This window comes from Heteronotia binoei, chromosome 11 (assembly GCF_032191835.1).
Source record: "Heteronotia binoei isolate CCM8104 ecotype False Entrance Well chromosome 11, APGP_CSIRO_Hbin_v1, whole genome shotgun sequence".
Classification (NCBI taxonomy): domain Eukaryota; kingdom Metazoa; phylum Chordata; class Lepidosauria; order Squamata; family Gekkonidae; genus Heteronotia; species Heteronotia binoei.
Window position 1 is genome coordinate 27352864 of NC_083233.1, and position 23658 is coordinate 27376521.

At 40.0% G+C, this 23658-nt stretch overlaps 1 protein-coding gene across 1 annotated transcript in view; it reads right to left on the reverse strand.

Annotated features, from left to right (window-relative positions):
• DIAPH2 (diaphanous related formin 2) overlaps nucleotides 1-23658 on the reverse strand; it is a 446439-nt gene that overhangs the window by 97579 nt on the left and 325202 nt on the right. The window contains exon 27 of the mRNA XM_060249401.1: nucleotides 7087-7182. Coding sequence (XP_060105384.1) covers nucleotides 7087-7182 — 96 coding nt within the window. The remainder of the gene's footprint in view (nucleotides 1-7086; nucleotides 7183-23658) is intronic.

The following is a 23658-nucleotide window of genomic DNA, read 5'->3' on the forward strand; positions in this document are numbered from 1 at the left end:
ATAAAAAAACCTTTATCTATGATGAAGATGCTAACTGTCTTGATGTTATCAGTCCTCTTTATAAGCTTCCTACTGTGTATTTTAATGCACGTAAGAATGCACTTGACTCTTTTTAGTTAACTTCTCCTTCCCTGTTTGGTTGTTCTTCATTTAATTCATCTGGATATGCACACTTATGAAATTCATTGGTCCAGATTCATTTGACAGATGGCTTACTCAGGTAAAAAACAAATATGTTTCTAGGCATTCAAGGGTTACAAAGCATATAAAGATACTGAGGCACATCACACTGCCGTAAAACTGACCTCACCAAGCAGATCAGTAATAATTTGGGATATTTGGGCTGTTGCCTCAACACAAGCTAATAGGAAACAACCCCACTGATTATGTGAAAGCAGGGAGATAAACTAGAGATGGATTTTAGTTATGTAAATTGGTAGATTAGAAAGATATGTTCAGATATGTGACTGACGGATATAATAACTTGCAGAAATTATTCATTTTATTTATTTACTTTGTTTGTATCCTGCCTTTTTCCTCAGTGGGGACCCAAAGCAGCTTAGGTTGTTCTCCTCTCCTCCATTTTATTCTCACAACAACCCTGTGAGGTAGGTTAGGCCGCCCTGAGCCTGCTCTGGCGGGGGAGGGCGGGGTATAAATAAAATTTTACATTACATTACATTACATTACAAAAGCATGCAACTGGCCCAAGGTTACACAGCAAGCTTTCATGGCACCAGCAGGGATCTGAACAAGGGTTTCTTAGAGTCTAGTTGGACACCTGTACCATTATGCCATGCTTGCTCTCTCCCCTTTCCCTCTAAGACAGGGGTGGCCAACGGTAGCTCTCCAGATGTTTTTTGCCTACAATTCCCATCAGCCCCATCATCATGGCTGGGGCTGATGGGAGTTGTAGGCAAAAAACATCTGGAGAGCTACCGTTGGCCACCCCTGCTCTAAGACAGTCAGGACCCAAGTTACATAACACCACTGGTTATCTAGAGGTGACAGATATTGAATCAGAGACTTTTTGTGCATAAAGCATGTGCTCTATTAACTGAGCTACAGCTCTTTCATACTTATTAAAGTTATCTTTAGGTAATCTCAATTTTCAGGGCTGCCACATTTGAAATAGTGCACTACAGCTATGATACCTGGCTTTGTCTATGTTCCATTTGTTACTATACTATAATTATGAGAACAAGACGAGAAATGTTACTGGTTGAAGTGTTTTGGAGGAAAAGGTACTTGCAGTATGTATATCAGTTTCTTTTAAATACCATTTGGGGGAACTGATAATGCATAGTGTCAATGGAGAGATGTGGAACTGAAATCAGTAATAAAAACAAGTGGTTTAGCAGATAAGTTAGTTTGCATGACATAATCCTTTCCTAACAGGCTTCTATTGAGGAAAACTTGCCAAATACGGTACTTTTTCTGCTCCTAATTAATGTGCATTGTGCTCCAGGGTCCTCAACGCTGACAATATAGCTGAAAGCAGTTTGCATAATACTTAGCATCTGTATCATAATGTGTATTTAAAATAAAACAATCATGCCTCTCCATCACCATTTACACCTGCCAAACAGAGTGGGTTTTCTTTTGGGGGGGGGGGGAGGGAAGGGAGTGAGTTGTTTTAAATTTAACTAAACAGGAAAACAGCCTCTTGTGTCTTTAAGATGAAACCAGATTAGCAACTAAAATTCTAGGTATCAGATACCTAGAATTTTAGTTGCTAATCTAGTTACTTGGCACCTTTATGAGATGTAATCTGGAAGCCACAACTGGATTTTCTTTTCTCCTTTACTGCCCTGTTCATTATGTGTACATGGTGTGTAGTGGCTACAATGTTGGAGTAGGATCTGGGAGACCCAGGTTTGAATCCCCAGTCTGCCATGCACTCTGCCTAACCTACCTCATAGGACAAAGTTAGATTCCAATGCCACCTTTAAGACCAATGAAGTTTTATTCAAGATGTGAGCTTTTATGTACATACACTGCATGCTGATTTACTGCCCACCTGCTATCTATATGTAAGACTGTAATTTCCATTTCATTCTGTGAGGAAGTGTTCTATGGCTTCAGAACAACATGGCTACCCATCTGGATCTACCTCATCGGGTTCTTGCAAAGATAAAATGGATGAGAGGAGAACAATGTAAGCTGCTTTGAGCCCCCACTGATGAGAAAGATGGGGTCTAAATGAAGTAAATAGTGAGACTGGTAAGGGCAATTAAACATTTGTTTCTAAGGCAGTTACCTTACCACGAAAAATAACGTTGCAAGTAGCTATGCTTTGTCCATCGAAAAATCCAAAACCAACAAGCAAGGATTGTCTTTTGGTTGATTTAATAGAACGTATTACATGGCTATGTTTTTGGCTTATACTTAAAATCCTCCTCCTCCTCCTCCTAAGATCCTTCCAAGAAAGACAACTCAAACTTTTTCTCAAGTCAGTAATAATTATGAAACTTTCTCAGCCAAACTATTAGCACTGAATGTTATTCGAAGTTATTTTTAGGTTTCTCTTCTTCAGAATGATGATTACTTCACAGAAATACAAATACTTTTGTGCCAAGATGGCTGCTTACATTCATCACTTCTAGGATATAATGTTCAAAGAGTGATCCTAAGAAGGTCTATGGAGGAGTAAATCCCATTTTATTCAATAGTGCTTACTCCCGAAAAACTGTTATTAGAATTGCAGCCCCAGTTTCTTCCTTGTACTATAAGAAACTGATTAAATAAACTGCAAGAGGTAAAATGAATTTATTGAGATCCTTTATCTTTAGTTGGAAGAAACTGTACTATAAGAAAGTGATTAAATAAACTGCAAAAGAGATAAAATGAATTAATTTATTGAGATCCTCAGACTTAGAGCAATCACTAAAATTACAGTCTGAACGCAACTATAAATAGCATATGACCAAATGGGTTCACCCCAGACAACTTTGCCACCATAAATACTAGGTTTTATTGGGTAGTAGAAGAATTTGTTGCAACTGAACAGAAATCATCGTAAATCCCTCTCAAAACCCAACAACTCACAAATTCAAAATATCACACTAACATGCAAATAAAATTGACTGCTTCCCAGCTTCCCACAATTTAAGCTTTTTTTGATATTAAGGAAAATCTCCTTTAAATCAAGCAAGAGTTAAAAAAGTAGCTCAGAATAACACAGTGGATTAATCATTCTAAATTTATTTACTGCCTTACATGAGCAGGACAAGAACTGGGATCTTCTGAGCCACAAAAATGGTATGGCCATATACTGGCATCCTAAACATTATACATCTGTATATACACACAGGCCTGGTACAAACAAAACCAGACAGGTGTGTATGCAAAAACCCTGCATTGTAGTGAACAGGAATGCCAGTGCTTAGGCAGGAGATCTTAGAAAGCAGTTAAGGGTGTGCAGCGCTCTAGATTAAATTGGTAATCTGAACATGGTCTAAGCACCAATAGTAAATCAGAAGTATGTTTTACTAAATTAACTGGAAATTACAAATACTTCCCATTTAATGTTTATCTTTGTCCTTCGTAAAGTTTATATCTCCACTACCTGGCTTTACATTTTATGTCACACATACTCCAGCTCAACAAGGTCTCATTTATGTCAAATCTGGCCCTCATAACAAATGAATTTGACACCTCTGCCCTAAGCCATACATATACCTCAAAGCTGTAGTTTCTCTGCAGCAAGAAATGATGGCACGTAATGCCATTGCAGTTGCAATATTTCTGAAGTAGGACACTCCTAAAAAGGACAGCTGCTATTAACATTTCTAGACATTTAATTCTATAGCAAAAGATTTAACAGCTTAGTGCAAAGGGGTTTTTTTAAAAAAAAATCCTTATAGAACAGTTAGCTATGCGGGGTGGGGGGATAGCTTAAACTAATATTAGAAGGAATGTATTTCAGAACTGGTCTTCTTTTATAATCTCATAGCCTGAGGCTAGGATAAAAGGGCATGGATAATTGGTGAAAGAATGATGAATGTCATCCAAAGTATATCTCTTTTAACAGTTTTGTAATGACAAGACATTGGGAGATTTGATAGAGAAAAAAGGCATCTCTGTATGTAAAACCTTATCACTGAATCAGTAAACTATTTATATTTTAAGAGAGGAGTTTAACAGAAGATGCAGATACTACATTTAAATCCTCCACTATTTTTTTTCTATCTACATATTAGACTAGGATAGAAAAAAGTTACTGTTTTTAAGATCTGTGGTGTTAATGGGATTTAAAATTCGTTCCACTATGCAGTTGCTGAAAGAGTTAATACTTCAATCACACACAATTCGTTAAAATGCACTGCCATAGTTAAATACCAATAAATATTTAAAGATGCAGTTTTACGGGCTGCACAAGTAGAAATTTGCTGTCCAATATTTAATTGCAATTCATGCAATTATTCCCCCCCTCCAAAAAAAGAACCTTTGGCTGCATTACCAAATGAGATGAATCTTTTGAAATACATAATTTGTTTACTTATTAAATGATATACAACTATATACCTGAAAAGAGTTAAAAAACTAGCTCAGAATAACACAGTGGATTAATCATTCTAAATTTAATGAATTTAAATTTAAATCTGTTAAAGCTATATTGGACCAACTTTGATGTCATGAATAAACAGAATTATTGTGTGAACTCATTCTCCTTGAGGGAAGACATTTGAGGCTCCAGTTGGAAGTTACCCCTTTTATTGCTTTCTCCTATCAAAACATAAAGGACAATATAAACTCATAATGGATTAATGGTATATATATCTATATCTATATCTATCTATCTATCTATCTATCTATCTATCTATCTATCTATCTATCTATCTATCTATCTATCTATCTATCTATCTATCTATCTCTAGATAATTAATTGGTGCACTGAGTGAAACCTGCTCTTGATGTACTGTATATATCACATGTTCAGAACAATCTTTTTTTTAACCTATATCATGGTACTGTACTGAGCCCATGGATAAGGCAGGTTTCACAGTAAAACAGGTATGTAACAGGTATGCTTCTTTATAGCTATCCGTACCTTATGCTCTTGGATTCTGACACAAATGGCATCACATAGAAAATGACATTTATGACATGTTGCTGTAAAATCAATACTGCAACCTTCTATATGAATTTACTTTATGGGGCAACCAGGAGAATTTGTGGAAAACATTTGTGAATATACTAGAGGACACAAACCGATTAGATAATAAGGAAGCTAAAGAAAATGTATTACCTTGTCTTAGCAATAATCTTCCTTTATACCTAGCCGTGTTATGTTATCTGTGCATCAATAAGCAAGTATTTTTGCTAATACCATTTTCATAAATGCATGTATACTGGAGGAAATCTCCCTGAATAATAATCTGATGAACTGTTCTGTTGACATCCTACAATTTTGCAAGTGTTGCGTATGGAGTTCTTTCCACTGGATTGTCTTCAGGACCCCATTTAAGATTCCTTGGCACTCCCGCATGGACGAGAACAGAAATAGATGCATCTCTACACAGAACCAAAGATGCATCTCTACACAGAACTAATACACCAGGACCAAATAATGGATCTTCTGTGACAAGGACACATCTTAATGTTTCTGGCATCTTAACGTCTCGCAGAATTTTAGAATACAAAATACATTGTTTTACCAGCTAGGCCAATGGCATTTTCTTTTTTTAAACTACATTATACATAATTCAATCTTCATGTTAGTGGGCATTTTAACAAAGGACAAAATGTTTTAGATTACACACACACACACACTTGCCATTGACAACGATATGCTGAAATCTATACCACAAGGAAATATAATGTCTCAAACCATTTCAAGTTATATGCCATGTATGAAAGTAATTCAACTTTCTGCATGGAGGAAATGTTCCTGATGGATTATACCCAATGTAGTCTACAGACATGATATCTATGTAGAAAGCTCTCCTAGTCCTGTCTATATTTTTAGTTACCTGGTTGTATAGTTTTTGCCCTTCATTTTGAGCCAGAAGATTTTCCAGGGCAGCTTATTTCTCCTTGTTCTCACCAACGCTGTACAACTGTTACTGGCTTATATAACCCCCATCTGTGTGTGCCTCAAGCTAGGCTACTGTATATCATGCTAACACCATCTTCTCCTTCAAATCCTTCCTCTTTCCAGGAAGTACTGCTCCATTCCTCCTACCCCCCCACCATATGAGTCTAAGGCTCTCCACTGCCAACCAGATTTGGACTGGGGAAACTGAACAAATTTATAAAGCAAGATATACTTTTTTAAATTAGAAGAATTTAAGACTTCTTCAAGGTGGTTTGCTATTGCCTTCCCCAGTCATCTACACAAGCTGGGTACTCATTTTACCAACCTCGGAAGGATGGAAGACTGAGCCATCCTGGAGCCGGCTACCTGAACCAGCTTTTGCTGGGATCGAACTCAGGTCATGAGCAGAGGGCTCCAACTGCAGTACTGCAGTTTTACCACTCTGCGCCACGGGGCCATCCAGTTCTTACCAAGTATTTATTCTATCATGGCATACCACAATAATGTAACCATACTCCACGTCAGCAAGTTGAAACTGAAAGCCAATCTATGTTTTCAGGAAAGGGTGGGGGCATATTTCCTAGGCAAATCAGACGGTATCAAAATGTAGGGGAGATATGCTTGAATGTTCCCTCCCAAAACACTGAAAACTAACATTGCAACCAGCAACAATGGCAAAAGAATAATAAAAATGAGAATACATAGCTCCCAGAGTTTAAGGACTTCAGCTGGGTCAACTTAATTATACAGATGGTTTTCAGTGATGTACCATGAACTATGGAGTGCTGATTTAGTTTTGTTTAATACTGCATCAAATACAACGGGAATACCTTGTGCTTTTTTGTGTGCTACAATTACTGGTGGATACAGTCAGTCAATCATATTAAAACTTGTAATACTGTAAGTACAGCTCAATATTTCACACATGAACCACAACATGCTCTCAATGAAAATGTTAAAAATCTTCCCTGAACAAACAATTTCCACTCCCCAACTCTTAACAATATACATTTGCTCCCCACAGAGTTGAACAATGCATGTCCTACCCTGAGTTCTTGGTGTTCGTTTCCTGCGATCCCTGAACGCTGCCCCAGATTGCAGTGCCTCAAGAAGATTATCCATCACTCCTGTCTCGTCGCCCTCTGTGAACAGCAGAGGAAGTAAAATTAATCTCTTTGCAATTAAGGTTATAACACAAGGAAAAAATACGAAAAGCAAAAATAGGGTCACATTTCCATAAAACCACTAAATTAAAGACATATATTTCACTGTAATGAAAGCTGTCAGTTTTCATGCGATGCCATTGACTAGTTTGCTTATGAGGTTCTATTAAGAAAAATTGATGCCAAGCTCACATACTGCTCTCCTAACTTCCAAGACCTTGTCTTGTGTATTATTGATGATGTGCTCCATATGCAAATAAACAGGTGCTGATCAGCAACTGCTGTTTCACTTTTAAGGTCCTTATGAAATCTCCCTAAGCAAGAACCTGGCAACCCTCTTTAGCAGAATCAATGTGCATAAAGCAATTTGAGAGCACAGGCTGATCAACACCAGGCTAACTACCATTAGTGTTAATATTGCAAAAGAGCACCAGCTCCACTGCCATTCATGGCCTGCAGAAAACTCTTGCTTCTTCATTCATTTCACCAGAAGGGCTTCTTCATTCATTTCAACAGAAGGGCAAATCCACAGCAGAATGTGAACACAGACCAACATACGGAAGTGGAAAAGCACTAACAAGTGGGGAAGAATCTTTCTCAAAGCATAAGCTTCATATACATAAATAGTTCCTTTTTTCAGCCTCGAGTACCAGTGTTACATTTGACACAATTTACTTCCTCTTTAACCCAATTCTGACCTCCATAATTACGATTTTAAGTTTTCAGTCCACCACAGTTATGGTAAAAACCTTGTTGTTCAGATGGAGAACCTCTAGTTTTATCACGGACATAATGCTTCAGAAATCAACAAGCAGAAAACCCATTCAAAATTCAGAGCCGTGAAAGCTTTAAACAGTGTTCCCATCACTGTGTATTATGGAAAGTTGGTGAAGTTGATTTATAATTATTTGTTGGTAACCTGTTTGCATAGTTCAATTTCATGTTTTAATTTGTCCTTTTAATAAGAGCTTGAAGCAGCAGCATGTGATAATGTAAGAATTACAGGACAAGAACAGCTCTAAGTTAGTAGAGGGCCAATGAGCCATGCTGCTTATTTTGTCCATATCCACATTACAGGCTAATCACACACCCTGTAAGCAAGTAACACAAGGCTGAGCTTTATTCTGTTCACATCTGTGGACTATCTGCTGTCAAATATATTGTCATAACAATACACATTTCTTTTAATATGACAATGTGCTTTATTATTCTGCTTAGTATGCTGAACTCCATTGTATACTTAAGTATTGTATACTTAAGTATTAAACACTGTAATGAAGACTGCTCTATTATACACACTTAAGATCCAGAAATTTCAATGGAAATTAAACATGCATGAAAATGGCAATATGTGTTTTCGAGTACTGCAAATACAAAATATGGAGTTGTTTAAAGATGCTCGATACACACGCATCTCAGTTACCATGGTTGGATTCAACAAGGCATGAGTGCAGCTTTGTTTGCAAAAGAGCTTTTCCCTATTTCCTCCTCACTGCATTCCCTGAACAGCTGCTCCTGATGGCCAGGAGACTCTATAGAACTGCATGGAATGATGTACTGATGGAATACAATGGGAGGAGGCTATCAGCAAACCCCTCCCCAGTGGGGACCATTTGCTGAAGTGGTTATGCTTTCTGCTTCTGTAAGGACACTTGTCCATCCAATTCTTGAAGGTAAAGGTAGTCGCCTGTGCAAGCACCAGTCGTTTTCGACTCTGGGATGACGTTGCTTTCACAACGTTTTCACGGCAGACTTTTTCGAGGTGATTTGCCATTGCAAATCACTTTCCCCCCAGCAAGCTGGGTACTCATTTTACCAACCTCGGAAGGATGAAAGACTGAGTCAACCTGGAGCTACCTGAATCAGCTTTTGCTGGGATCGAACTCAGGTCGTGAGCGGAGGGCTCCAACTGCAGTACTGCAGCTTTACCACTCTGCGCCATGGGGCCATCCAGTTCTTACCAAGTATTTATTCTATCATGGTTTACCACAATAATGTAACCATACTCCATGTCAGCAAGTCGAAACTGAAAGCCAATCTACGTTTTCAGGAAAGGGCGGGGGGCATATTTCCTAGGCAAACCAGACCGTATCAAAATGTAGGGGAGATATGCTTGAATGCTCCCTCCCAGAACACTGAAAACTAACGCATCACAGAGAATTCTGATCTAAAATCCTTAACTCTGACATTTTGGCTTTGCACAGGCAGGGATCTTACGACTTGGGAAAGACTCAAATATGTGACCACGCACCTCAAACAGTACAGCCTTATTAGTACTGTGCCATAGGATTTTTTCTGCATGTGTGTTTTCCTTGAGTTTCAGCAAGCATCAGACATTAGCAAAGCTGAAAATCAATGCAACTGGGGGGAAAATGTAAACACGAACCGGCATTCTATGCCTCCCCTGCATGTAAAACAGAACAAAGATAAACCGCAGAGGGTGCTCAATCAGATTATAACTGTGTTTGAACTACTGCAGAACTAATAAAAGGTAGACTTTGGATCAAAAAGGTGAACTCGGTTATGACTGCTTTATGTGCATAGGCAATGTTTCTGTCCAGAATCCAACAGGACCACCGGCAGGCTATCTGTTAAAACTGTACAAATGCTATCTTCTACTTCAAATCTTCATTGGCCAAGGAGCTGCAGACAATGCAATATAAAGCTAAGCAACAGGTTGACTCCTTCACACATTCAGCATAGCACACCTGCCTTGCAAGTGCAGCTTCCTTGCCAAACTTCTATTTCTCTGAAGAAGAAATCCAGCATGGCTAACTCCCAACTTCTTTTTTCAAATTAGATATATCACTCTGATCAGTGAAGCTTGAAGTGGAGCAGAGAGTCATATAAAACTCACAGGGGATGGAAGAATTCAAACACAATTCCTATCATCAACTATCACAGACAGCTTTGCATACTGAGCTACTGTTTGTATCTTGTCACACTCCAGAAAGGGTAGCCTTTTGGCAGGCATTCATTTGTACTGTTTTAAACCCATCAATTCATACTGCTCTTCCCTACCACATATTTAAGTTCAGGACAGAACACCTCACACCTTAGGCATATCTTCACTTTTGAGTATTATTGTGGGTAAACAAAGAAGACCATTTATTGATTGTTACCTTACTATGATGTGCACACAGTCAGTTGATAAGTGGCTCTTTGCATCCTTCTGCCAAACAAGGAGGGTTTTATCACAGACTTCCATTAGATCAGAGTTGCACATTCCAGAGGAACAGGTGTGATAGTCTGTCACTGCAAAAGCATAAACTTTTGTGGACTAGAGGCCCACTTCATCAGGTGCATGAAGCGAAACTTCATGGACTGGATAAAGCCCACAAAAGGCTGTTCTACAATAAATCCAGGCCTTGAATTCAGCAGGAGCTCACAGGAGCATAGTTCTTGAACCTGTCTGTTCCCTCTCCCTCCCCCCACCTACCTTGTCCATTGAATAGTATGTGCAGATGCATAACAATCCCTGGATTAGGAGAGAGGGCAGCCCAACAGCAACCAGGAGCTTTGCCACGCCTCCAGCAGCCCTCATTAATCCCTGGAGAAGCCCATGCCACCCTTTCTCCACTTCTTATGAGATTTTGGGTGGCGGCTGGCTTGATGGCCTTTTGATGGTGGAGAGCGGTGGCCAAGGAGGGCCCCAGGTGAGTGAGGCCTGTTTGGGCTGGCTGGAGCTCTAGCCAGTCCAAGCAGGCCTTGCTTGCTCAAGGCTCTCCTTTCTTGCATTGGGTTGTTTTTGGTTGGTGGTGGTGGGGGTGGCATATGCTAATGAGTTATGCTAATGAGCTCTAGCACCTATTTTTCTATAAAACGACCCCTGAATAAATCAGTTAGTCTTCAAGGTGGCACAAGATTCCTTTTTGTTTGTTTGATATGGAATATGGAAAACAGACTCTGCAGGCCGATAAAATGACCAATGTACTAAGGAGTTATAAGGAGCACTGTGGCAGATTACATCTTGGTGAATGGCTGTCTGTATTCACAAGATGTCAAAATATCCTCCTGTTTCGCCTCCTGGCCGCTTACTCTGATGCTATGAGCAAAAAGAGCTGCTGGTCTGAAGCATAGCATGCTTGGGTCTTTATAATCTGTTCTTCAAATCTGCACTGGTAATTTATACTTCTCGCAAATGGTAGCTGGGAATGGAATAATGCTGAGCTACTCCATTCTATCTTTTTAAAAAATTACATGCAAATGTAATATTCATATAAGTGTACTTTTTATCCTATCAGTCCTCTGCAAAGTGATTTTCTATTTAATGCTTCAGACTTCTTTCAGTATAATTTAAAAAGCAAAAGGGGAAAAAATGGACTGAAGGCTAAATGCTGAAAGCACTCTGATAAACCAGCCGCGTCACCACTAAAGCAGTTCCACTCTACTACCCTAAGCGTTGTTCTCTTAAAGTGGCATTTTCCAATCCAGCTACGCAACATAGTCAGTCCAAAGATGCAAAACTCTCTGCTCTTCTATGCACTTGATGATAGCTTATAGCAATTTGGACCTGAACAGAACAAGCTATTAATGTGGCGATCAGGCATTGTGCCCATCGGACACACTAGGCTTCCAGATCATCATGGATACTCGTACAAGATCTAACATTTAATCCATCTCAGGAGCTGTGCAAAGGGATTAAACTGGCTTCCCTTTTTATAGATATAATTCATTGAAAGAGTCAGCACTTGCATTATGCAGCAGGTGTTCTGAAGTATGTAAAAGCTGGGAATCAAATGATTTCACCATAGTTCATAGGCTGCTAAATTAACCTTAAGGAATACCTCACAAGGACAGAAGCTCAATGCCTGTGAGGAAGTGGCAGATGATGAAGTTCTAGCAACAATTCTACCAAGGAATTATTCTGTTTCAAGCCTTGATGGTACATGTCGTTAATCCTTAGGAGAAAAACTCAGCTTTCAGTTTCCAGTCATCCTCAGTAAGGAGTTTAGAAATAAGAGATTAAGAGAGCAGCCCTAAACAGGTCTACTCAGATCTATTCAGTAGTATAAAGGCATAGGATTGCAATGTCAGAATGCCTTCTTTTCTGTTCTTCATCAGACAGCCTCTGTTCTCCTCAGTGATGCCGCAGACTGTCATTTCATTTCTCCCTTTTGCCAAGAACATTCATTTCATCAGAGTAACAGGTAGAGGAAAGGAGGGGTAAGCAACGTCTGCCCGGTATGGAGGGGGTGGGGCAGAATGGGCTTGTCTGTGGGCTCACTGGGCGGTTGGAGGAAGGGGAGAAGGCTCCCCCCCCCCAATTCTACTACCACTTCAAACAATCCTCTGCGAATCCACTTGCTAACCCAGACTTTGTGATTTAGTTCACACAACACTTTTATAGCACTTCACTGACAAATGTCATCACGAAAATGTCAGCTAAGCATCCTGAGCTTAATAAAAAAGGCATTTTGATTCCCTCTGCAGTTAATGCAATTGGTATTATGATTGCCATTTGACACAGTGATAAATTAAAAAGGTCCTGTCATTGAGTTATGCAGTCAGAAGCAGCAGTAACTGCTAAAGTCAGACACACACACACACACAATCGGGGGGGGGGGGGACTCTGTATGCCCACAATAGAAGCCTTTGCTCATCTCCACCTTGTAGCAGTAGGAAAAGAACAGAAAAATGTCTTACATGTACATCAAAGGTTTATTGACTTTAACCTCTTGTCAAAATGTCACCACCAAATGGCTAGATTCAGATAGTTTGCCATTATGTGAATGAACTCTGACATCCTTAGGCTCACATAATTGTCCTAAGTTTATTTCATGACACACACCCCTCTCCCAGAACTGTACTAAAGAAGATGGAATGATATTAGGATATTTTCCCCTCTCTCTTTGCTTTTCAATGCTTTTCAGGGGGACTTAAAGGGATTCACAAGTTACATGACTTCCAGTCTTGCCTTTTATCTAGTCACTGCATGCTCAAATAGCCCTCTGCCCATACACTCAGAAAAGAGCTTTACCTGCAGGGAATTAACTTTATGTCACTATGAACTCATTAAGTTGCATTCAATCTTCTCATAGTGCTTTTGTAGCATTGTGGTCTCTGTGCTACAGAGCGTATGGACTGAGGTGATAGGCAGCTAAATGGCTGTGTCTTAATAACTTAATGCTCAGCACTTCTGACCATATGGGAAGGAGGTCATTTGCAACCCTTAGGAGGCCAGTATCATCACCCCTTTGAGCAATCCAATACACTGCAGAGCAGGTAACAAAGGGCTTCATTAAATGTAGCTGTAGGCTACAGGCTAAAATAAACTTTCCCAGAGACTGTACAGATTCTATGTGCAAACAAATGTGGCTATCCCATGGATATTCTGATCATTTGAAACCACCTTAGTTACAGCTTCATAGGTTGTTGAAAACATTTTGAATACTGAACAAATAACCTTGAATACCTGGTTTACTGGTAAGTACATTTCTTCAGGAACGTTATTCCATGAATAATATTAACTTTTTAATTAAAGCAAAGCCAAGTTGAGACAACATGAATCAGTGAGTATATAACACATATTCATTTACAGAATAGGGTGAAGCTTGCTCATATATTAGTTAAGGAGACCACTTACTATATACCCTGATCTCAAAATCTGTGACCTTATTAAAATGAGAAGATTGCAAGAAGGGAAAAAAAGAGAATATATTTAACAAATAAACAAACAAACACTCACACAGAGAGAGAGAGAACACAAAACACTTTCCAGTTTTCAAAATAAAAATGTGAGTGTTGGTGAAGGTCTTCCTGAGCAGGAATATGCTTAATTGATATGCAACAGTATCATCCCAAGGGGACCACTCAAAGTAGACCTATGCTCCCCTTGTAAGTTTGTTTTTTATTAAGCTTACAAAACAAGAATTCATGTCAATTATGCAGAATGCAATATATCAATGCAGAATATAACGGGAAGTTTGGAAACCAGAGAATTATAGGGGAAAAAAATCAGAAATATTGTAGACAGAGCAACATGCCCTTTGATATGGGTTCAGAGCCAGACTGCCGATTATGCTGTAGAAGTATGATATAATTAAATTTGCATTATTCTGGGCACAAAGGCAGCTGATTCTAATCCCAGTGCATGCTTCTTTTGATGTAATTCTTTACATAAACTATAGCGGTTGTTTTCTCACAGTCATTATGAGAAAACTGAAAATGGCACATTGGTGCAGACAGGAACTTACCTCCTCCTAAGTCTCAGTGTTCAGTTCAAGGAGGATGCACCTTTTATATATTATTTTACTCTGGGCAGCAAAGGAGGAGGAGTGTGCTGATCCCATCTGTATAACTGAGCTGAAGGATACTATTTCCCTGAGAAATCACTGGGGAGTGAAGGGTAAAAGACTTTCAGTTCAGAATGCTTTCTTTTCCTTTCAGTAGCTGAAGGAATCTGATGCAAATGTAAGTTGAGGCAAACCTGTTTTCATATCCTGATACAAATTGTGAGAGACAGCCAAATTGTCCTCAAACTATATATATGTTTAGGACAAAAGCAACACTGTCCAACATAGCTAAGCAGAACAGGCAAATCATCTCAACATCTGAATCCGTTGTCTTGACTGATCTTCCTTCAAAGACTTTAAAAAAAATTTTTTTTGGGGGGGGGAAAGGATTGGATACTAGAACTCATACTGTGTCACCATGCCTGCTTTTCTACACATAATTTCATTATCATATTTACCATGACACAAGAAAGGGAATTCTTCCTATGTACCCCTTACACCTTTGGAGTTATTGACAGAGAACAGACTTCACTTTCATATCAGCTAGCATGACACTCTCCTTTGAGACTACTGTACCACAGAGAATGTGTGCTCAGTCATCTTTGCCAATTATTTTGTCTTCTTGGCTTTAGGAATGATGTCCTTCGTGTGATCTTTGTGTGATCTTGATTTCTTCAGATTCTGAGAGCCCATTCTCTCTTAACTCAGCAAGAACATAGTGAGGAAACAGCCAGTTTAAAGAAACTTTGGAAGCAGTAAGAGCCTGACTGCTGTGAGCACATTCATACTCTCTCCCTCTCTGAAACAGACATACACAGATTAGATGACTAATTTTTTTTTAACTGCAGACAATATTTTTGCACCATTGTAAGCATGAGCCCCCTCCTCCATCTTTAAATGGACTGAGTTTACTCTGGCCTAGTGTCAGCGATACAGGATTCTTATTGTTATGAACTTATATTGTATGAACACAGGAAAACGGCTTCTATGAACATTCAGTGATAAACAGAAAACACTGGGTATAAGAACTAACTCAATATGGACATTTTTACTCTGTGTGGGGCCAAGCAACAAGCACTCCAGCCTAGCTAAGAGGCCACCCAGCTTGTTCCTACCAGAGCTGTAACTGTGCATTCCTCCTGTATAGAAGAACTCTATATCAGGCTTCCTCAAGAAGCTGCCAAGATATGCAGAACATCTCTGCACTTCTGTCCAAGGAAGACAGCCTCAAAGAAGCCATGATGGAAGGGATCCTGAATCCATCTTGTTCTTGCTCTGCAGCCATGATTGCACAACAGGGTAAGCACATACGTTGGGTGAGTCAAGCCAGATGCAAATGGAGTAGCCCACAGTCAAACAAAAGAGCTTGATAACATGCCTGCACATAACAAAGGTTTGTTCCTGTCAACTGTTGAGAAGATCGCTGAAAACAAAAAAGAAGTTCAAGGAAGTAACTGTTGGTGAGGACTTAAGCTCATCATGCAGGACAACCCCAATGTGTTAGCTATGGTGTTACTACAGGCTCTAAATTGAACAATTCCTTTTCTTTGTTTAAGGTAGTTTTTCAATAGGTAAGTCCATCCCACTAATCCTATCAAGCCTCCGGAAGCATCCCCCTGTCTGCCCCTTTTGGTGACATAGGAGTCACATGTACTGGCATCACTGCAGTGTTGCAGGTCACCTGACCTACTGGTCACATACCACATGACCTCATTACCTGAGGGCACAAACCTGGTTATATCAAGGCCAGCACATGGCAAGTTCAGTGTGTCTTGTCTTACCCTACCACAGACTTGCACCCCCAAATTATTTGGGCCACTCTCCACCTTCATGCCTTCTGCTTCAAGGACCCATGGACCAGATAGTATCACACCCCCCCTCTGCAATATTCCCAAATATCCCTATTTCTCATTACTATTTTTCCTAGTTCTTGTTTGTATGTGTTTTATTTTTTATGTGTGATTGTATTTTTATATATTTTCTAAGTAAACATTTTATTTTAAAACTATTTTACCGTTGGAGTTTTAATCTGAAAACTACACCTCCGTAAATTGGTAAAAGATCTCTCCTATGCTCTGCCAGGGTCTCCTCTGCTAATTCCCCCATCTAAGAGGAGATCCACAACAATTTGGCTTACACCATATGAGAGATCTGTGCTCATATGGGGCTATTGTGGTCAAGCATGTTCATGAGAATGCTTTAGAAATGCTATACTTAAATCCTGAAGGCTCTCAGGACTCAGCGGGTTCCCAGTAGCTCACAATATGCCCACCTCATTAAGCAATGATTTCAATGCACAGGATCCAACACTAACCAAAGTGAAGCAAGCCTTACACAACATACAGCTTTTTACACTTGTTTGGCCTTCAATAAATTACTGTTTTGTGCGCTATGAACAACACATCAATCCTTCAGTGATTTCACACAGAATTTCAGAGAGGTAGCGAGTGTCATGATCTCAGGACTAGTAAGACCTACAGGCTCCAGGGAAGCCTACATTAAAGTAGCCACAGGGCCTATATTTCTCAGGATCCCTTCTGTCCTTCTGATTGGGTATGCAGCAGTTTTGAAGGAAAAACTTGCCCAGAGGGGTTGGATCTAGGATAAAACAATGAAAGGCCAGCTAGAGAGGGAAGTGTGATCTCTCTTGGAAAATTGAGCTGGATAGAGGCTGTAGCAGAAGTGACCCCTCATCCATTAGAGGAAGGGAGCATTTAGTTAGTCACATCAGGGCTGTTATTTTCTTTGCATCAACTTTACTGTTCTTACCTTTCACTGTTGCACTAATAATTAAAACTCACTTGTTTGTTCTGAGCACTTACAATAAACTGATCATTGCCTGCATCCTCATGTCTTTTCAGTCACAGATAGAAGGCTTTGTTAAGAAGGAATCCAGGGGTTGGATGGGTGCTCTGGGCCCTCCCAGTCAAACCCTTACCAGAGTGGTGGCAGCCAGTAGAAGGCCCTTACTGATCCCCTGCTGGTGTGACAGGTAGCCATATTGGTTTGCTGCAGTCCAGACAACAAGGGGGTCCTTGTGGGACCTTAAATTTATTATGGCTTTTGTGGATTCAAGGTCACCACATCAAACAAAATCTGATGAATTAGGGGTTGACTTATGAAAACTTTTAACTCCCCCCCACAGCAGTTCTACAATGATGACAATAACAAAATGAGAAAGTTAACTAAAAGAAACATATAAATGAAAGACAACCCCCCCCACTAGATTATGTACTCATTTTCCTCAGACTTATACAGACTTATATCTTTCTAATATCATATGAGGAAATCTCCATATTCTCATCTCTGACAGCTGCATTTGATGTTGCTATGTTCAATCTCATGCATAATCTTCACTCAGGGCAGGCACAGCAGGACTAACTCACCTCTCCCCTCTTCTTGTGGCCCTGAGCACCTGATGAAATCCTGTTCCTGGGAATCCCAGGGGATGTGTCAAAAACTGCTTCTCCTGATGTCAGCAGAAATTTCCATTGGCTCCAATCCATTAAATGTGCATCACTGAAGTTTTTAGTGACCAGGGATGGACATAGACCTTGTTACAAATCTAATTTGTGATGACCATCATCAGTTTGTGCACATCCAATATCAATGACCCTCCACGTGGTTCGGGAGGTTCATGGGTTTGTGTTGAGAAGCGGGGGGGGGGGGGGGGGTGAGAGGGATCGCTGAAATGGCTTGCATCCATTTCATCCTCCTACAAGTTATTTCAGTTATCCCTTTCACGCCCCTCTTCTAATTACAAGTGTTCCCTTTAAATGGCTTTTGCAAGTGGAAGCTGTGCACAAATGAAGTCCAAGTGCTGCTTAGACTTCACTTGTGCATGGCACCTGCTTGCAAAAGCCATTTAAAAAGAGCAAGATCTTCCTCTCTTCCATTCTGCTGGCCTCAAGGACCTGCCGCCAGCAGAACATCAGAAACCAAACTGGTTTGGTAAATGGGGAAGTTCGGGGAGGTTTGTGTGACCTCATGAACCATGAATTGGGATGAACTTCCATTTCCCAGTTCATGCCCATCTCTGTCAGTGGCATTAGCACTGGGATTTGTTTTTCCATCGGCATACACTCAGTTCAGAATCTGAATTTGAGATGGGATTCTGCTGTGTCCCTTATCAATTCATTTTTGTTTTGTGTGTCGGAGTGTTTCCGTACTAGGATTTGTAAAACAGAAATCTGAGCAAAGTTTTAAATGAGTATATAATCCAGAATGGTACACAATATTTCTATAACAGACTATTCACTAAGCAGATTTTGTTTCTCTCTGCTATTAATCTACAGTACATCGTTATACCTTTCCTTAGGTCCTTTCCCTCATTTTTACACTGTCATGAAGGTGTATAACATCATGAATGTGTTAGTCTTCAAGGTACCTTGAGACACTCTTGTAATTTTGCTTAGAATTTGTTTAGTGAAAATTAAGGATAATCCTTTTCTATTGCTTTTTTATACCATCAGTCTTTCAAGATGTTCTGTTTTATACTAACAACCCTGTGATTAGAAATAATTATCTGAATGAGTCTTAAAATACCAGTTGTGGTTTTCCTGAGTGTGCTTATCCCTTTTCAAGTAAAGTGGGAAAAGGACATAAAGCCTACCGTTTTCCTCTACAGGTAGATTACAGTATTCCAAGTTTTTTTTTCTTCAAGTGATAAGCAAACGGTAAAGGAGGAATTAGAACAGAGAAATGTATTTGCAAATGCAGTATTCTTCATCTTTTGGTCTAAAAAGAACTGGTAGCACTGTTGCAGAATGTAACAGCATTTGAGGGGTCTCTGCTTGAGGAAACACAGAATCGGATGAATGATTTAAAATAAAAAATTGGGAATTGCTAAACTGAAGTTGGGGAACTGTCACATAGCCAACAAATATTTTACGGTACAATATCAAACTGAAGAGTTCAACAGAACCCAGAGCCAGCTTTAGAGTCAATCTTTAATTAAAAGAAACTTCTGCACTTGAAAAGACATTCTCTTGTGGGGTTCTCTCTGATATTGCTCATCAGAGTTATCCTTTTTATTAGCAAAACATCACAATGATAGTCAACAGAGAAAATAATTACTTTTCACTGGACTGACTGCAAATCATTTTACCTGTTAACGGTATTTCAAAAAAATCAAGAACAGCTCTAGATTTTATGTCAAATTTTCGGCCTACTACCATTGGTGTTTATTTAGTGTAGGCCTACATGAATTGTGATCCAGCAGGCTGAATGCAACTTCCCAGCTGAGCATTGTTGAGTGGAAAGTAAAATTGCAGCCTCCTTCCCTTGTAGTTCTAGAGACTAGAGCAGGGGTTGCCAAATTTGCTTAATGTAAGAGACACACAGAATAAACATCAAACAGGAAGGAAGGAAGGAAGGAAGGAAGGAAGGAAGGAAGGAAGGAAGGAAGGAAGGAAGGAAGGAAGGAAGGAAGGAAAATAGGTGGGGGAAGGAGGGAAGGAGAGGTGGAAAGAAAGCAACTCTAAATGCATTCTCCAAGCCAGCCAACAGGGTGGTGGGAACTTTGAGAGCCACACAATACGCGTGAAAGAGCCACATATAGCTCCTGAGCTGTAGTTTGGCCACCCCTGGACTAGAAGCAAGAAAGGAAGCCTATGAAGCCCTAAGCACAAATGAGCACATCACTTTTTGTACAGACCAAGAGGGTGAAATCCTAAACAGTTACTCACATCCAAATCCATTGGGATTTTGGGATTATAATACTCACAGACACAGAAAGACAAATTAGGTTTTTGTTTTCTTTAATGTATGAAAGTAGTTCCACTAAGAAAAAAAAGCTACTTTGAAGATGTTCCTGGAGGTGTCTAACGTGTAGTGGATGAATGAGAACTGAGCAGGAGAGTTGCAACTCTTCTCACTCAAGCATGCATAGTGCAATTCCATGCTGGTGGGAGGGAATTATCTGAGCCTATTTTGTAGCTCCTGAAGTTTCTGGTATTGAGCTCTGTGCAGGTGCAAAGACCATCAGTGTGATGCAAAGAACACTAAACAGTAATATTTTGTGACACTGCTTATTCATCAAATTATATATTTTACTCATACTTTACTGGGTTTCGTTTATTTATTTCATTTGATTTCTATCCAGCCCTTTCCTGCACAGTGAGGCTCAAATAATAGTTCTGTTATCAAGAGATGCCGATTCATGTAAGAACCACTCCATGATATATGCTATATAAGTTAGACACTGGCTGAAGCCAATTTGATGACCACTTTGTCACAGATACTGTGTTCTCGACACATACTCCATCTCATTACTTGTGCTAAAAGAGCACCTTTATTCAGCTTTATACATCTGTAAATGGAAGGTAGCAACCGCATTCAAGTGTAACAGCGACTGGGGTCTCTTTGCATTGGAGTGTTGAACAGTTATGACAGCATAACATCCATTGTGTGAAGTACAATGGCGCTATTAGCAAAATGTAATTGTGAATATTAATAGATATGAGCTTATTAAATGACTTATGAATCAACTATTGGGATGCTAATGTATTTTCAGAAGTGGAATACCTTGACATCCCAGATAGCCGTCAACCCCCAGTAATGAACTCCACTCCATTATCTTCATCTGTGTTAAGGGAAAATGTTAATATACCTTTCAAAACAATTAATTCAGTACTAATTGTGACTGAGGCAGCTCATTCTTCCTTTTATCCTTGTACTGGTAGTTAACAGGTGATTTTAATTGCCATGGTAATCAGATATAATGAAGACTGAAAGTGTTACTGATTAAATATTTGCATCAGAATTGCTGCTGTAGGTTTTTCTGTTCCTAAAAAGGAGCTTTGTCTTTACAGCTTGATGTCTCCTTCAGTATGTATATATACGCCCTACAAGAAGGTCTTTAATTAAATTGTTATGAATGCTGAGTAAAGAATGCCACTGTTACTATCAGCCTATATACCATTAGATTCTGTATTTGCATTGAGTGAGATTTTTTTAAAGCCTTTCTATACAATTCCCAAATTTTGTCATGCTTTAAAGACTTAAAATAATCCTCCCCCCCCCCCACAATCTCTTATGACTTATGTAAATTTCCTCCCGGCACTGGCAGCACACTTTAATTCAGGCTTATTATTATTATTTTTGATGGGCAGCTTTGTATATTTAGGTAACATGATACAATCCACCTATACAGTGCTTTTTTCATTTGTAGAAAAAGTCCAGCAGGAGCTCATTTGCATATTAGGCCACCTGGCCTGGGAGCATGTGGCTGCTGCCTAGCAGGGTTGGGCCAGCCGGAACCCAGCCCAGCCCAGGCAGAACTCCACTCCTGTGGGGTCCTGCAGAAAAAAAGCCATGCACCTATATATTTACTGTTAGACAAAACTTTAGTAACATGACTTGAGTTACCAAAGGAGAATAAAGTAACACAATAGCAACAAAACACAGTGCTGAATGACAAAATCATACGCTTAGCGTCCTAACAGCGGCGTCACTAGGGTGGGGCCAAGGGGGCCATCAGCCCTCCCCCAGAGCATTCTCATTGGCCCCAGTTTGCAGAAGGCCGGGCCGAGGAGCGAATGTCCAAGGTGCAAACGTAAAGCGTGCTCTTGTCTCTTAACAAACATCGTACCCCTATTTAGGATTTAAGTAGCGTTATGCATTTGCATTCTTTTTTTTTTTAGAACAGTTTTCAATATATATCGTAACCCACCCGCAGTCTTCTGGATACGCTAGGGGGGGATTATTGAATCTAAATGCAATATCATATTTTCAAGGGGGGAAACCCTCCGGAGACGCCGCTAACAACTTTGCACGCTGCTTTCTCTTCCCCCCCACTCCCTCCTTGCTCCCGCTCCCTGCGAGGACTCGCACCGGCTCTGTGTTGGGGAGCGCCAGCTCCCGCAGGCTGCTGCCGCTGCACGAACAGTGCATGGAGAGAAAGGAAGCGGATCAGCTCCACACCGGTCCCAAAGGCGAAAAGGAAACTGAGGAGGGCCGGAACCAGCAACAAGAAGGGCAGAGGGAGTGATGCAGCCTTCCAAAAGGGGTGATGCCCAATGGGGGGGGGTGACTTGAATCAGTTACACCCCAGGGTGCAACCCACCCTAGTGACGCCTCTGCGTCCTAAGAAAATAAATATAGCAGTTCAGTAAGCTAACTAAAACAGTAATGTATAGTAGCATGTGAAAAGTTCAGTCACAATACGCATCTATAGTAGGGATGAATAAACCTGAAAAATATCTGAAACAAAAAAAATTATTCTGCAAACGCTAATTCGCCACTGTCAAAAATGTAGGAGGATATCTAAAACACTTCCTATGATGAAGATCACAATCTAAAATGAAATTTCGTATCTGACAGAAGAGTGTTATGATTCTGCCTATATAGTATTATATGTGAGTAACCATGACAAACTGCTTTTGTGTACAAGTTTTGCATTACTTGCAATGACATCTTGGCGGGGGTGGGGGTGATACATTACAGTAGAGTTGTCCAAGTGCCCACTGCCTTCTGCTGGGCAGTTCAAGGAGGAGTATGGCAAAAAAAAAAAATGAGGGGTGGATATGCGTTTAGAATTGTGAAGAGAGAGGACAAGCAGGAGGCCATGTTTTGCTGCAAGCCCTACAGGAGCCAAGCTGAGTCACAACGGCAAATGTGAGCATTCAGAAGATAAACCGATTCTCCAGTCAAATACTGGCATATGCTCCTCTGCACTTTACTGGCTTGTGAATCCCACCTTGCCTTTGCAACTTACCACTGTTCTCTAAAAATAAGAAAGGTCGCTGGGATGTGCAACACTTTCTTTTTCAAATTCTCCTCCTCCTAATTGGTTCAAAGTCTTGAGCAGCAGCACTGCTACCTCAACTCACCCTAATTATAAGTCTTGTTCTGGTACAAACTAATACACCTTGGCGTCTTACATAAGATTTGTCAAGAGAGAAATACTGTTATTTTTGCCAGGACTAAATCTTGTCAGATTTGCTCACTGGGTAGAAAAAAGACAAGCCACAGTCACACTCTGAGCTTTTTCCCCCTTTTTTTTAAATGTGTCTTATGATGGCAAAGGATTAAGGCTCTACTTTGCAATAGAACTGAAATGATCACAGGAGGCAGAATAGCCAAGTGCAGGGTAAAGTAATCTCTCATTCAATCTAATACATACTGGTGTAATCTCCCTTCTCAAGATGGTGAATCCAAAGAGACAGAGGATACAAACAATGAATTTTAACAATATTCTGGAACTTTTCAAGCTCAAATT